The 13,855-nt window shown below is 40.7% G+C and overlaps 1 protein-coding gene across 4 annotated transcripts in view; it reads left to right on the forward strand.

Moving 5' to 3' along the window:
- The window catches only part of NCK2 (NCK adaptor protein 2), an 89,961-nt gene that overhangs the window by 38,136 nt on the left and 37,970 nt on the right, over positions 1-13,855 (forward strand). For all 4 annotated transcript variants that reach the window (XR_012234971.1, XM_073590475.1, XM_073590476.1 and 1 more), the window contains one exon: positions 4,476-5,197. Coding sequence is in view for 3 of the 4 variants with exons in the window: in XM_073590475.1 (XP_073446576.1) it covers positions 4,476-5,197 (722 nt within the window). In the remaining variant the exon portion in view is untranslated. The remainder of the gene's footprint in view (positions 1-4,475; positions 5,198-13,855) is intronic.

Raw genomic sequence — 13,855 nt, forward strand, 5'->3', positions numbered from 1 at the left:
CTGGCAGCATAGTGTGTTACTGATAGTAGCCTTTGTTATAGTGGTCCCAGCTCTATGCAGGTCATTCATTAGGTCCCCCCCGTGGGGTTCGGGGAGTTTTGCTCACCGTTGTGATCATTTTGATCCCACGGGGTGAGATCTTCCATGGAGCCCTAGATTGAGGGAGATTATCAGTGGTCTTGTATGTCTTCCATTTTCTTATTATTTCTTCCACAGTTGATTTCATCACACCAAGCTGCTTGCTATTGCAGATTCAGTCTTCCCAGCCTGGTGCAGGGCTACAATTTTGTTTCTGGTGTCCTTCGACAGCTCTTTGGTCTTCACCATTGTGGATTTTGGAGTGTTACTGTTTGAGGTTGTGGACAGGTGTCTTTTATAGTGATAACAAGTTCAAACAGGTGTCATCACTACAGATGAGTGGAGGACAGAGGAGCCTCTTAAAAAAAAAAATTGTTACACGTCTGTGAGAGCCAGAAATCTTGCATGTTTTTAGGTGACCAAATACTTATTTTCCGCCATAATTTGAAAAGTAAATCTTGCCAAATCAGACAAGGTGATTTTCTGGATTTGTTTTCTCATTTTGACTCTCATAGTTGTGGTCTACCTATGAGGCCAATTACAGGCCTCTCTCATCTTTTTAAGTGGGAGAACTTGCACAATTGGTGGCTGACTAAATACTTTTTTCCCCACTGTATCTTGTGACATGATGTTAGAATTAGTATTTTCCATGTCAAATTGTAAACTTCTGCTTGTACAATGTGAAAATGTCTGTCCTGTTAAGTAGGGCTGTGGAGTCGGAGTCGGTGACAATTTTGCTGGGTTTGGTATAAAATGGACCCACTCCAACTCTTAAAATATATAATACATTGGGTGCAGTAGTGCAATGCAGGATGTGCTGTAAATGTTGTCATAAGAATTTGGGAACTTTATGACATGTCCTTTAAATGTTTGTTCTGTTCCTGATCTAAGGATCTCGGCTTTTAGTTGAGATGAGTCTGTGCTGCACTTGAAATTGAGGAGTCTGGGGTTAGGCTTACTGACTCCCACAGCCCTGTTGTTAAGCCTCCCCTATATACCTTAGACAAAACGATGGATGGGCCACCTCTCCCATACGCAGGTGTGCTCACTCTGCCGAGCACTCCTGTATTTTCTTTGAGAGCCACCGCCACCCCATATTTTTGGTGTCTACTTATCTCGGGGAAAGGGACATGATCATCCATGCGAAATTGGAAATGCTAGATCCTTAGCTGACCTGCCAATAAGCTATTCGGGGTCCCCAAATATGTTAACTGTCAGCCAAACCATCGATTTGGCCGGATCAGCCAATGCTGGTCTACTGTGTATGGAGAGCTTTAATGTTCCAAAAGATTACAGGGAATTTGATTTCATTGCAGCTTCATTGTTAGCTTTAAGTCAGTACAGTTAATACAAAATCAGAAAGGTATGCTTTTAAATACTGTGTGCCAAAACATGCTGCAATAACTTGATTGGCGCTTAAGCCCATCTTACATGGGCCAATTCAAACTATTTGGGCAGAAGGAGTATTGAGACCTCATACATTGTACATAGGTAGATGTGCTTCTGATAACATTGCTTTTTTGACCCCCTATGAATCAGATGACAAATGGTGTCTTGAAGGTATGACTAAATATGGTATATGGTCCTCAGTCTGCCTGAAAGTATTTTGGTGACGCCTACAATGGCTACAGCATCAGCAGCTGATTGAGGCTATTTTGAGGTGTTTCACAATCCTGCTACTGTGGTTTGGGTTAAGGGGGGCTTCACACATAGCGATATCGCTAGCAACATCGCTAAAGTGTCACCGATTTTGTGATGCAGCAGCGATATTGCTAGTGATATCGCTATATGTGACACTTACCTCCGACCGGCTCCCCCGCTGGCTATCGCTGATCGCGCGAGAACGGCCTGGGCCGTTTCTCGTCGGCGGCTTCCTGCTGGCGCCGATGAGTGACGCGTGGACGCGGGCGGGAGGACGTCTTCATCGCTGCGTCTGACAGGTTAGTACCGACCGCTGCTACGTTGCTAGTGAGATCTGCCTGTTTGGCAGCTCACTAGTGACCATTTAGCGATGCACCAGCGATCCTGACCGGGTCGTATAGTTGGGATCGCTGGTGCATCGCTAAATGTAACGGGACCCTTACCCCTGCAAGTCTCAAGCTGCACAATCCTGACTGTGCATCGGGTCAGTTGCAACAATTATTACCCACAAGAGAATATAAGCATCTGTTGCGAAGTAAAGGTATTTATGAATGTATTTTTTTAAAATCAGAAATGCCATTAACCCCTTCCCGACATGGCCAATTTCCAAATTCTTTTTCCCTTCCCCCTTCTTCCAAGAGCCATAACTTTATTTTTTTCTTTAGTTTTCTGTCCACATAGACTTATGTGGGCTTGTCTTTTTTTTTTTTTTTTTTACATTTTCGCTATTTTCCAAGATCCATATTGTTTTCATTTTTCGGACTACAGAGCTGTGCGGGGGCTGTTATATTTTTTTTTTTTTTTTTTTTGTGGGGTGAACCAGTGATTTTATTGATACTATTTTGGAATATATCTAACATTTTGATTGCTTCTTAATTCTTACTGCATTATTTGCAGTATGGCAGTGGCCAATAAAAAAACCCACAATTTTGGCTGTTTTAAATCTATTTTCTGTTTACTAATTTTAGTTGCTTGTTTTAATAGATCAGACATTTCTGGACGTAGCGATGCCACTTGCGTGACAGAAGGGGGGTAGTTATATTAGTTCCCTTAGGGGTCTTTAACCTCCAGTTGACTGATCACTTGTACTATACACCTGAATACCACAATATTGCTGCATATACAGTGCCGGCAAAAGAAATCTTCACACTTGTGCGGCAAAAGAAAACTTTACATGTGAAATTGGCATCCTGATTTCACTTGTTAAAAGTGCACACAATGGGGGAGATAATCAAAAACGGTCTTATAGCAAAACTGGCTTAAGAAAATGTAAATACTAATTAATGCCGAAATACTAATTGTAATGAAATATCCACAATAAAACACTTGTATGTTAAGATTTTTAGGGTTTAGTTTAACTTGTAAAGATTGTTTTGCCGGCACTGTATAGTAAAACTCAGTCTCCTTTGAAGCCCAGCTACAGGCTTGTGTTTCAAGGGAGCTGCATGATGACAAGTACAGAGGTGTTCAACAGACCTCGGCTGTCATAGCAATTCATCGGCTCTGTGCGATGGCTTCATGAGGGCCAGTGGACACATAAAATGATGAGCCCCCATGCGGGTGTGCTGTTAATGTCGGTCAGAGTTTAATTTAAACAGGTTAACAGTCGCGGGCTCCACTTTACTCTCTGCTGTTAGAGGCGGCAGGTAAAGGCTGTGTGTCAGCAATTACCTGCTGGGTATGGGTCGTTGTCACACTGTGAACCCGCTCCTTACACGTGTTGCTGACTTGCACTGTATATGTATGGTGGACATCTGGAAGCAGGGCTGTGGAGTCGGTAAGCCAAACCTGCGACTCCGACTCCGACTCCTCAATTTCCCTTACACCGACTCCAACTCCGACTCCACGACTCCGACTCCGACTCCCACACATATTGCTTATATTTAAGTGAAAAATTTATTGTAGTACAATGTGAACCTCAGACATTTAATCATTTTTATGATCCAATAATCAAGATATTTAGATAGAACAGAATATATATTGGTGTACTACCCGGTTTTCATTCTTTTTGGTACAGATACGATATGGATAGACAGATATGGATAAATGGATATATAGATAGAGCAGATTTCTAATCTGCTTTTGCTATTGAAAACATTATCTATGAGCTCAAAAACCTTTCAGGTGATGCAGTTTTTTAAAAAGCTGATCTGCTTTTGCAGCTGAAAAACGTATCCTCAAAAAACACAGGAAAAACGCTGTGTGTGAATGTAGCCTTAGATCAGGAATATAACAGCCATTTATAGGACATTTCATAACTTTCCCAAACTCCTATGAAAAAATATTCAGCACATCCTGCATTGAATTACTGTACCCAATTTATTATATATTTTAGGAGTCGGTCCATTTTATACCAACTCCGACTCCGACTCCACCAAAATGAGCACCGACTCCGACTCCACGACTCCGACTCCGACTCCACAGCCCTGTCTGGAAGGGGTTAAAGTTTTATAGAAATTATATAATATACAGTGTATATAGCAAAAAGAACCCCATAATACAGCCCTCTCATCACCCAACATGCATCAAGCGGTAATTCAGCAATCTATTTATTATGATGTCTCTGTTTAGAATTATTTTTTTTTGCTTTTTCCTTGAACTCTACAACCTTTCCTACTGGCAAGATGGAGATGTAATAGGTCTATTAATCCCCATTTGATGATCTATGAGAATGTTAATAGTTACCGATGGGATGGATTTCTATTCATTGTTTGCATATGGTTGTTGTTTACTTGTGTTTTCTTTCTTATTTTCAGGTCTTGGGAAGACCAAGAGAAAGAATAGCACTCGAGATGCCTCACCAACTCCAAGCACTGATGCAGAATATTCTTCCAATGGTACAAATTCAGATAGGATCTATGACTTAAACATTCCAGCATATGTAAAGTTTGCATATGCCGCCGAGAGAGATGATGAACTGTCCCTTGTGAAGGGTTCACGAGTGATTGTTATGGAAAAGTGCAGTGATGGCTGGTGGCGTGGAACACACAATGGACAGGTTGGGTGGTTTCCATCAAATTATGTCGTAGAAGAAGTTGATGAAGCAACTGCGGATTCCCCTAGTTTTCTCAGTTTGAGAAAAGGAGCCTCCATTAGCAATGGACAGAACACTAAAGTTCTCCATGTTGTGCAGACACTATACCCCTTTAGTTCGGTAACAGAAGAAGAGCTAAACTTTGAGAAAGGAGAAATCATGGAAGTCATTGAAAAGCCTGAAAACGACCCTGAATGGTGGAAATGTAAAAATTCCAGTGGACAGATTGGTCTTGTTCCCAAAAACTATGTTGTCATTTTAAATGATGGTCCTTCCATAAATAGTCCTCATGTTCACCAAATAAGCTATACTGGTCCTGCATGTACAGGTCGCTTCGCTGGGAAAGGATGGTACTATGGAGGTGTGACAAGACATCAAGCTGAATGTGCCCTGAATGAAAGGGGTGTGGATGGAGACTTTCTTATCCGCGACAGTGAGTCTTCAGTGAGTACATTTATTTTTTACTCCTACTCAAGCATATAGTTCTTTTGCACTCTATGTAAATTCCACATATGAAGGTTTACGCATAATGCATTTTTTTTTTTAAATCTGACCAGTGTCACTTTGAGGTAATACCTCTGGAACGCGTCAACAGATCCTACTGATTCTGAGATTTTTTTTTTTTCATGACAGTGTACTTCATGATGGCGGTAAAATTTGTTCAACATAACTTGCGTTTATTTGTGAAATTTGGCAAAAATTTTGAATATTTCACAATTTTCATACTTTTAATTTTTATGCTCTTAAGTTATGTCACATAAATGCCCGGGCCAATTTTTACAATTCTGACCCCTGTCCCTTTATGAGGTAATAACTCTGGAACGCTTCCATGGATCCCAGTGATTCTGACATTGTTTTCTCGTGACATATTGTACTTCATGTTAGTGGTAAAATTTCATTGATATAATTTGCGTTTATTTGTGAAAAAAATGGAAATTTGGCGAAAATTTGGCAATTTTCCAACTTTGAATTTTTATGCTCTTAAATCACAGAGATATGCCACTCAGAAAACTTAATAAGTAACATTTCCCACATGTTTACTTTACATCAGCACAATTTGGGAACCAACATTTTTTTTTAGTTAGGAAGTTATAAGGGTTAAAAGTTGCCCAGCAATTTCTCATTTTTACAGCACCATTTTATTTTTAGGGACCACATCACATTTGAAGTCACTTTGAGGGGTCTATATGATAGAAAATATCCAAAAGTGACACCATTCTGAAAACTGCACCTATCAAGGTGCTTAAAACCAGATTCAAGAAGTTTATTAACCCTTCAGGTGCTTCACAGGAATTTTTTGAATGTCAAAAAAATTGAACCTGAATTTTTTTTTTTTTTTTTTTTTAATTTTACCAAGGGTACGCCGATACCTGATATGTGGGGGGAACCTCTGTGTGGGCGCATGGCAGAGCTCGGAAGGGAAGGAGCGCTGTTTGACTTTTTCACTGCAAAATTGGCTGGAATTCAGATCGGATGCCATGTCAAGTTTGGAGAGCTCCTGATGTGCTTAAACAGTGGAAACACCCCACAAGTGACCCCATTTTGGAAACTAGACCCCCCCAAGGAACTTATCTAGATATGTGGTGAGGACTTTGAACCCCCAAGGGCTTCACAGAAGTTTATAACATACAGCCGTAAAATTAAAAAATCATATTTTTTCCACAAAAATGATCTCTTCACCCCCAATTTTTATTTTCCCAAGAGTAACAGGACCCCAAAAGTTATTGTGCAATTTGTCCTGAGTACACTGATACCCCATATGTGGGGGTAACCACTATTTGGGTGCATGGCAGAGCTCGGAAGGGAAGCGGCGCCATTTGACTTTTTTGGCTGGAATTGAGATCGGACGCCATGTCGTGTTTGGAAAGCCCCTGATGTGCCAAAACAGTGGAAACCCCCCCAATTCTAACTCCAACCCTAACCCCTAGCCCTAATGGGAAAATGAAAATGGGTTTGATTTACTATTTATGGCGGGTTTTTACGTTTGGCAGCTGTCGCACGCTAAAAGACGCTTTTTATTGTAAAAATAGTTTTTGCATCACCACATATTGAGAGCTATAATTTTTCCATATTTTGACCCACCGAGTCATGTGAGGTCTTATTTTTTGCGGACGAGTTGACGTTTTTATTGATACTATTTTCGGGCGTGTGACATTTTTTTGATCGCTTTTTATTCCGATTTTTGGGACGCAGAATGAACAAAAATCAGCGTTTCAAGAATTTCTTTTGGGGGGTGCGTTTACACCGTTCCACGTGTGGTAAAATTGATAAAGCGTTTTTATTCTTCGGGTCAGTACGATTGCAGCGATACCTCATTTATGTCTTTTTATGTTTTGGCACTTTTATGCAATGAAAACAATTTTATATAAAAAATAATTATTTTTGCATCGCTTTATCCTGCGAGCTATAACTTTTTTATTTTTTCGCTGATGACACTGTGTAGTGGCTCGTTTTCATCGGTACCATGGTTATTTATATCCGTCTTTTTGATCGCGCGTTATTGCACTTTTTGTTTGGTGGTATGATGATAAAGCATTATTTTTTGCTTCGTTTTTTATTTTTTAAGAGGTTCAATAAAGGGGTTAACTAGTGGGACAGTTTTATAGGGCGGGTCGTTAAGGACGCGGCAATACCAAATATGTGTACTTTTATTGGTTTTTTTTTTGTTTTTTTTCAAAAAATGAACTTATTAGGGAATTTTTTTAAAATTTATTTAGAGATTTTTTTTTTTTTTTTTATTTTATTTTTTTCTTATAAATTATTTTTACACTTTTTTTTTTTTTATTTAAACTTTATTATATTGTCCCAGGGGGGAACATCACTGTCGTGACAGATCGCTGTCAGCTGAAAGCCGGCTCCCTGCAGGCCCCCGAAGGTCCCCGCCGCCATATTGGATCCGGGGACCTGCAGGGAAGGAGGCCCCTGGAGCAGCGCAGCACATCGTGCTGTTTCGGGGGTCTCAGGGAAGCACGGAGGGAGCCCCCTCACTGCGCGCTTCTCTCCTATGCCGCTGGTACACTGTGACCATGTTTGATCGCAGTGTGCCGGGTGTCAGCTGTGATGATCAGCTGACACCCAGCTGCGATCAGTGGTGCTCCCCCCGTGAGCGCCGCTGATCGCGCTAGACGTACTATTCCGTCCTTGGGACTTGGGTCCCAGGTCACATGGACGCAATAGTATGTCTAATGTAGGAAAGGGGTTAATAAATAACATTTCCCACATGTCTACTTTATATCAGCCCAATTTTGAGACTTTATTTTACTTTTGTTAGTAAGTTAAAAGGGTTAAAAGTTGATCAGCAATTTCTAATTTTTCCAACAAAATTAACAAAAGCATTTTTTAAAGTGGCTTTGGGGTCTATATGGCTGAAAGTACCCAAAAGTGACACCATTCTAAAAACTCTGCTCCCCCTCAAGGTGCTTAAAACCACATTCAAGAAGTTTATTAACCCTTCAGGTGCTTCACAGGAATTAATTCAATGTGGAAGGAAAAAATGACCACTTTACTATTTTCACAAATTTAGTACCAATTTTTTTATTTTCACAAAGCTAACCGGAGAAAATGGACCCCAAAATTTGTTGTATAAATTGTTGTTCAATTTCTCCTGAGTACGCAGATATCCCATACGTTGGACCTCCCACTATTTACCCAACTTTAAAAACTACACCCCTCAAGGAATTTCCCCCACAATAATGTTCTTTTAGCCCCATTTTCTTTTATTTTCGCAAGGATAACAGGAGAAAATGCGCCGCACAATTTATCCTGTGTGTGCCAGTACCCCATATGTGGTCGAAAACTACTTTTGAGGCACAATACAAAGAACAGAAAGGAAGAAGCGCCATGTTGGAGTTTAGATTTTGCTGTAATGGTTTGCTGGTGCCATGTTACATTGGTAGAACCAATGGGGTTCCAGAGCAGCTGAACCCTCTCCGTAAGAGACCTCATTTTACAAACTATATACCTCCACCCCCAATTAATTAATTTACGTGTGCAGTGTGCATTTTGACACCACATGTGCTCCAGAAATTTACATCATTGATGTTGAAGAAAGAATTATTACATTTGTACCTCTAAAATCTTGTTCTAGCCTCAAATCTTTATTTTCTCTCATGGCTAATATGGAAAAATGGATATGACAGTTTGTTGTAAAAATTTCTCCTGAATTCGCCAATACCCTACATGTTATCGGGAACTACTTTTCAGACACAATGCAAAGCTCAGAAGGGAAGGAGCGCCATGTTATAGTGCAGATTTTATTGTTATGGTTTACAGTTGCATTGACCCACAGGGAGAGCCCCTGAGGTGCCAGCACAGCAGAGCCTCCCCCTTCTTCCCCCATAAGTAACTTTGTTTTACAAACTACACTTCTCAATGAATTCATCTACGCGTGCAATGACCATACTGACACCACAGGTGTGTCACATAATTTTATATCATTGGGCAGTGCAGAAAAAATACATTTTTACAAGAAATATTGCTTTAGCCCCAGATTTTATATTTTCTTACTTGGATGTGTGCAAAAATGGCACCAAAATTTGTCATAATTTCTGCTGATCATGGAAATACCCCATATGTGGCTGTACAGTACTGCTTGGCCATGCTGTGAAACTTGTGAGCGACGGTGTGCAATTTGCCTCCTGGAGCACAGATTTTCCTAGAATAGTTTGCAGCCTTCATATACAAAGTTCCTCAGTGCTAGAAGAGCAGAATACTGCCCTCAAGTTGACCCCATCTTGGAAATTACTGTATACCCCCACCAAACATGTGGACATTAAATGTGGTTTAGGAACACTGGGATGGTGGGCATTTTGATTTGGGAGCTCAGAATTCTCTGAATTTCTTTTGGAGGCCGAGGACCCCCATAGCGCTTTTCCAGAGCCTTTTGCATTACCAGTAAAGTGGAATCCCACTATATTTCCTTTAAAGGGAATCTGTCACCCCATTATTCGAGTATCGGCTGCCGGCACCGCCATCAGGGGATTATCTACAGCATTCTGTAATGTTTTAGATAAGCCCCCGATGTAACCTGAAAGATAAGAAAAATGTGTTATACTCACCGGGGGGCGGTCCGGTCTTGGTCCGATGGGTGTTGCGGTCTGGCGCCTCCCATCTTCTAACGGTGACGTCCTCTTCTTTGCTGCCTGTCGTGGCTCCTGCGCAGGCACACTGCTCTGCCCTGTTGAGGGCAGAGCAGAATACTGCAGTGTGCAGGCGCTGTACCTCTCCCGGCGCCTGTGCACTGCATAACTCTGGTCTGCCCTCAACAGGGTAGAGCAGTGCGCCTGTGCAGGAGCTACGACAGGCAGCAAAGAAGAGGACGTCACCGTTAAAAGATGGGAAGCCCTGGACCGCGACACCCATCGGACCAAAACCGGACCCGGACCGCCCCTGGGTGAGTATTACAGAATGCTGTAGATAAGTCCCCGATGGCGGTGCCGGCAGCTGATACTCGAAAAATGGGGTGACAGATTCCCTTTAACAGATGATTGACCTGATTGGGACTTGTTTTTTTTTCTTTTTTTTTTTTTTGTCGATTGATTTTAAGCTATTGTTGGCAACATTTAACTTTAACATTTTGGATCAGCTTTATCCTGCTCTCTATACTGAGCACTTACATCGGGGTTTTCATCTAAAACTCATAGTGACGTGTTTCAGATGAAACCTCCAAGAAATCCATTCACTATAATGAGACAGCAGCGTTACTCTGAACTTAATCTGGCCTCTGTTCAGCGTTGTCTATTCAGAGGTCATGCAAATGTATGTGTTTGGTATCAATAAGTGTTCTTTTAATTTTTTATGATATACTCTTGTATTCGTTGTGTTATTATGGATGTTTGGTGCCTGTTCTACACAGTTTTCTCTTCCATTTAACATGTAAAAAGACAGACACAGATCACAGCGCAGACTGCATCCACTGTCCCTCCATCTGCCTAATTATAGGGAAACTTCCGCCTGGGGAATCGCATAATTCGGAGATTTACGTGGAAACCCCGGAGTAAACGCTTCGCTTAGAGCTCAGGATAAATGTGCGCTGAGCCTTACTGCGATCTTTGGGAGACAAAATTTAAAAATCGATAGTATGTGAAGAATTGTTTTGTTTTATTTTTTTCGGCAGTTCCTCATGTGGTTTAAGTGATTAGTAGGGATGAGCGAATAGCTTAGGAAAACTCCTTATTCGAATACATGCATCGTGAACCCGGATACCTAGAGCGCTCCCGATAAGCTGTTTGGCTCCACAGCTGCATGTGTCGCGGGTGTGTGACAGTCACTACACATACATGTGGAGAGCCTGTTTGTTGGGCTCTCCATGCATGTGGTGCTTAACAGCTGATTATCGGGAGCGCTCCTGGTATCCGGTTCCCAATGCAGCTTTTCGGAGTTATAAGGAGTTATCCGAAGCTATTCGCTCATCCCTAGTGATTATGATTTTATTCTTCGAGTCAGTGCGATTACAGCGATACCAAATTTATATCGGTTTTTATGTTTGGCTGTTGTCCGGCACTAAAAGACACTTTTTATTACAAAAAAAAAATATTTTTTTTGTATGCATTGCCATATTTTGAGAGCTATAATTTTCGTATATTTCAGCCGACAGAGTAATTTGACTGCCTGTTTTTTTTGCGGGACGAGTTGACGTTTTTATTGGTACCATTTTTGTGTACATGACATTTTTTGATTGCTTTCTATTCTGATTTTTCGGAGGCAGGGTGAACAAAAAGCAACAATGCAGGAATTGTAATTTTGTTTTTTATGCCGTTTCGCTTGTGGTAAAATTTTTCATGCTTTGTCGCTTTTACACAAAAACATTTGTAGAAAAAATAATTTTTGCATCACTATATTCTGAAAGCTATAACTTTTTAATTTTTCCGCTGATGAAGCTGTTTGGCCACTTGTTTTTTGCGAGACAAGATTTTTTTTCAGCCATACAACTTTTATTTACATTAGTCTTTTTTTTATCACGTTTTATTCCACTTTTTTCCAGTGGTATGATGAAAAACCATAGTTCGCCATGTTTTTCTTTTACAGTGTTCACTGAAGGGGTTAACTAATGGGACAGTTTTATAGGTCATGTCAATCCAGACGCAGTGATACCAAATGTGTGTTTTTTTGTTTTATTTCTATTTTTACAAATTTTTTTTTTTTTTTTTTTATACAATTGTTCTTACAATTTTTTTTTTTTGCTTAGTCCCTTTTTTTTTCACTTTTATCACAGGTGTAATGTATTGCAATGCACTAGCATTGCAATGCATTATTCCTGTACAGAAAGCTTCTTAAACCATGCTCTGAGCAGCTTTGGTGACCCCGAGGGTTGTCTTGGCAATGATCGGGCACCCGCAATCATGTCGTGGGGTACCAACTGAAGTCACTTCTGCCTGCCTCCTAAATGTTGCAATCACTCTCGATCGCAGCATTTGGGGGATTAAACAGCCAGTGGCGATGCTGGCACAATCCCCCTGACTGTTAACACAGAAGCTTGGCCACTAGCAGTCCCGAGCTCCTGCAGTGATTGTGCAGGAGATGCTGATTTTTCAGCACCTCCTGTGCTATCATGCTGTGATCGGTCAATCATATTAACTGACCGATCACAGCACCCCTAGTGCGGGGACAGGCAGCATGGGTCTCCGCACATCTTCTCATGTAGCTCAGCTGTCTGTGACCGCTGTCTGCACGAAACAGTCACTGTAGTGACTGTTTGTGGTGTGTTCATTAAACTTTGTATACTTCTTTAGAAGTACAGGTGCTTCTCACAAAATTAGACTATCATCAAAAAGACAATTTCAGTTCTTCAATACAAAAAGTGAAACTCGTATATTAGAGTCATTACAGAGTGAAGTGATCTATCTCAAGTGTTTATTTCTAGTAATGTTGATGATTATGGCTCGATAGCAGCCTTCATTCAGCTTGACTGCATTGTTGGGTCTGGTGTCTCTCATCTTCATCTTGATAATACCCAATAGATTTTCTATAACGTTAAAGTCAGGCGAGTTTACTGGCCAATCAAGCACAGTGATACTGTTCTTTTTAAACCAGTTATTGGTACTTTTGCTGGAGAATCAATTTTCCATTTCTAAAAAGCTTGTCAGCAGAGGGAAGTATGAAGTTCTCTAAAATGTCCTGGTACACGGCTGTGCTGACTTTAGTCTTGATAAAACAGTCTACCTATACCAGCAGATGATATGGCTCCCCAAACCATTACTGATTTTGGAAACCTCACACTAGACCTCAAGCAGCTTGGATTGTGTGCCTTTCCACTCTTCCTCCAGACTCTGGGACCTTGAGTTCCAAATGAAATGCAAAATTTACTTTGATCTGAAAATAGCACATTGAACCACTGAGCAACATTCCAGTTCTTTTCTCATTGGACCAGGTAAGATGTTTCTAGCGTTGTCTATTGGTCATGAGTGGCTTGACACAAGGAATGCGACACTTGAAGCCCATGTCCTGGACAGAGCTGTAGAGTCGGTAAGCCAAAGCTCCGACTCAGACTCCTCAATTTCCATGACTCCAACTCCACGACTCCCTCAGTCTATGAATATGTTCTGAGAAATGGTATCACCTCCATCATATCCTCCTTCATAGATGACCTCAAATCTGACCTAATTATTTTAATGCTAGAGAACCACCTCTCTACACTAACTTGGGTTGGAGGCAAAGCAGTAACCACATGGGCAGCATCTCTAACAGTTTCCAGGTATAAAGGAATTGCCTCATGCAGCCAGTTTTGATGAATGATTGAATTCTTCTACTTGTTTTTAATCAAGTGCAGGGTGGATTTGATTTAAATCTAACTGATTTAAATCACGATTTAAATCACTAGTCAGTAAGGCTTGATTTAAATCAGTGATTTAAATCAAAGTTTCTACCTAAACTAGTTCTTGCTACTTTAACATGCAAGTAGATGAAGATTTTTAGAATCACTTTTTATATTACTTTTTTCTCCCCAGTTTAATGGGTTAATCATTCATATTTGGACACCACTGTTCTGTTGTACTTAGGAAGGAGAAAAATAATCCTGACCTTAATAACAATTTAAATAGATTTATTCAACTGAAACAATAACAACATTACAGCATAAGTTATTTGCTTAAACAAACATCCATG

The sequence above is a fragment of the Dendrobates tinctorius genome, unplaced genomic scaffold (genome assembly GCF_039654945.1).
Source record: "Dendrobates tinctorius isolate UK_male_01 unplaced genomic scaffold, ASM3965494v1 ptg000117l, whole genome shotgun sequence".
In the NCBI taxonomy this organism is placed as follows: domain Eukaryota; kingdom Metazoa; phylum Chordata; class Amphibia; order Anura; family Dendrobatidae; genus Dendrobates; species Dendrobates tinctorius.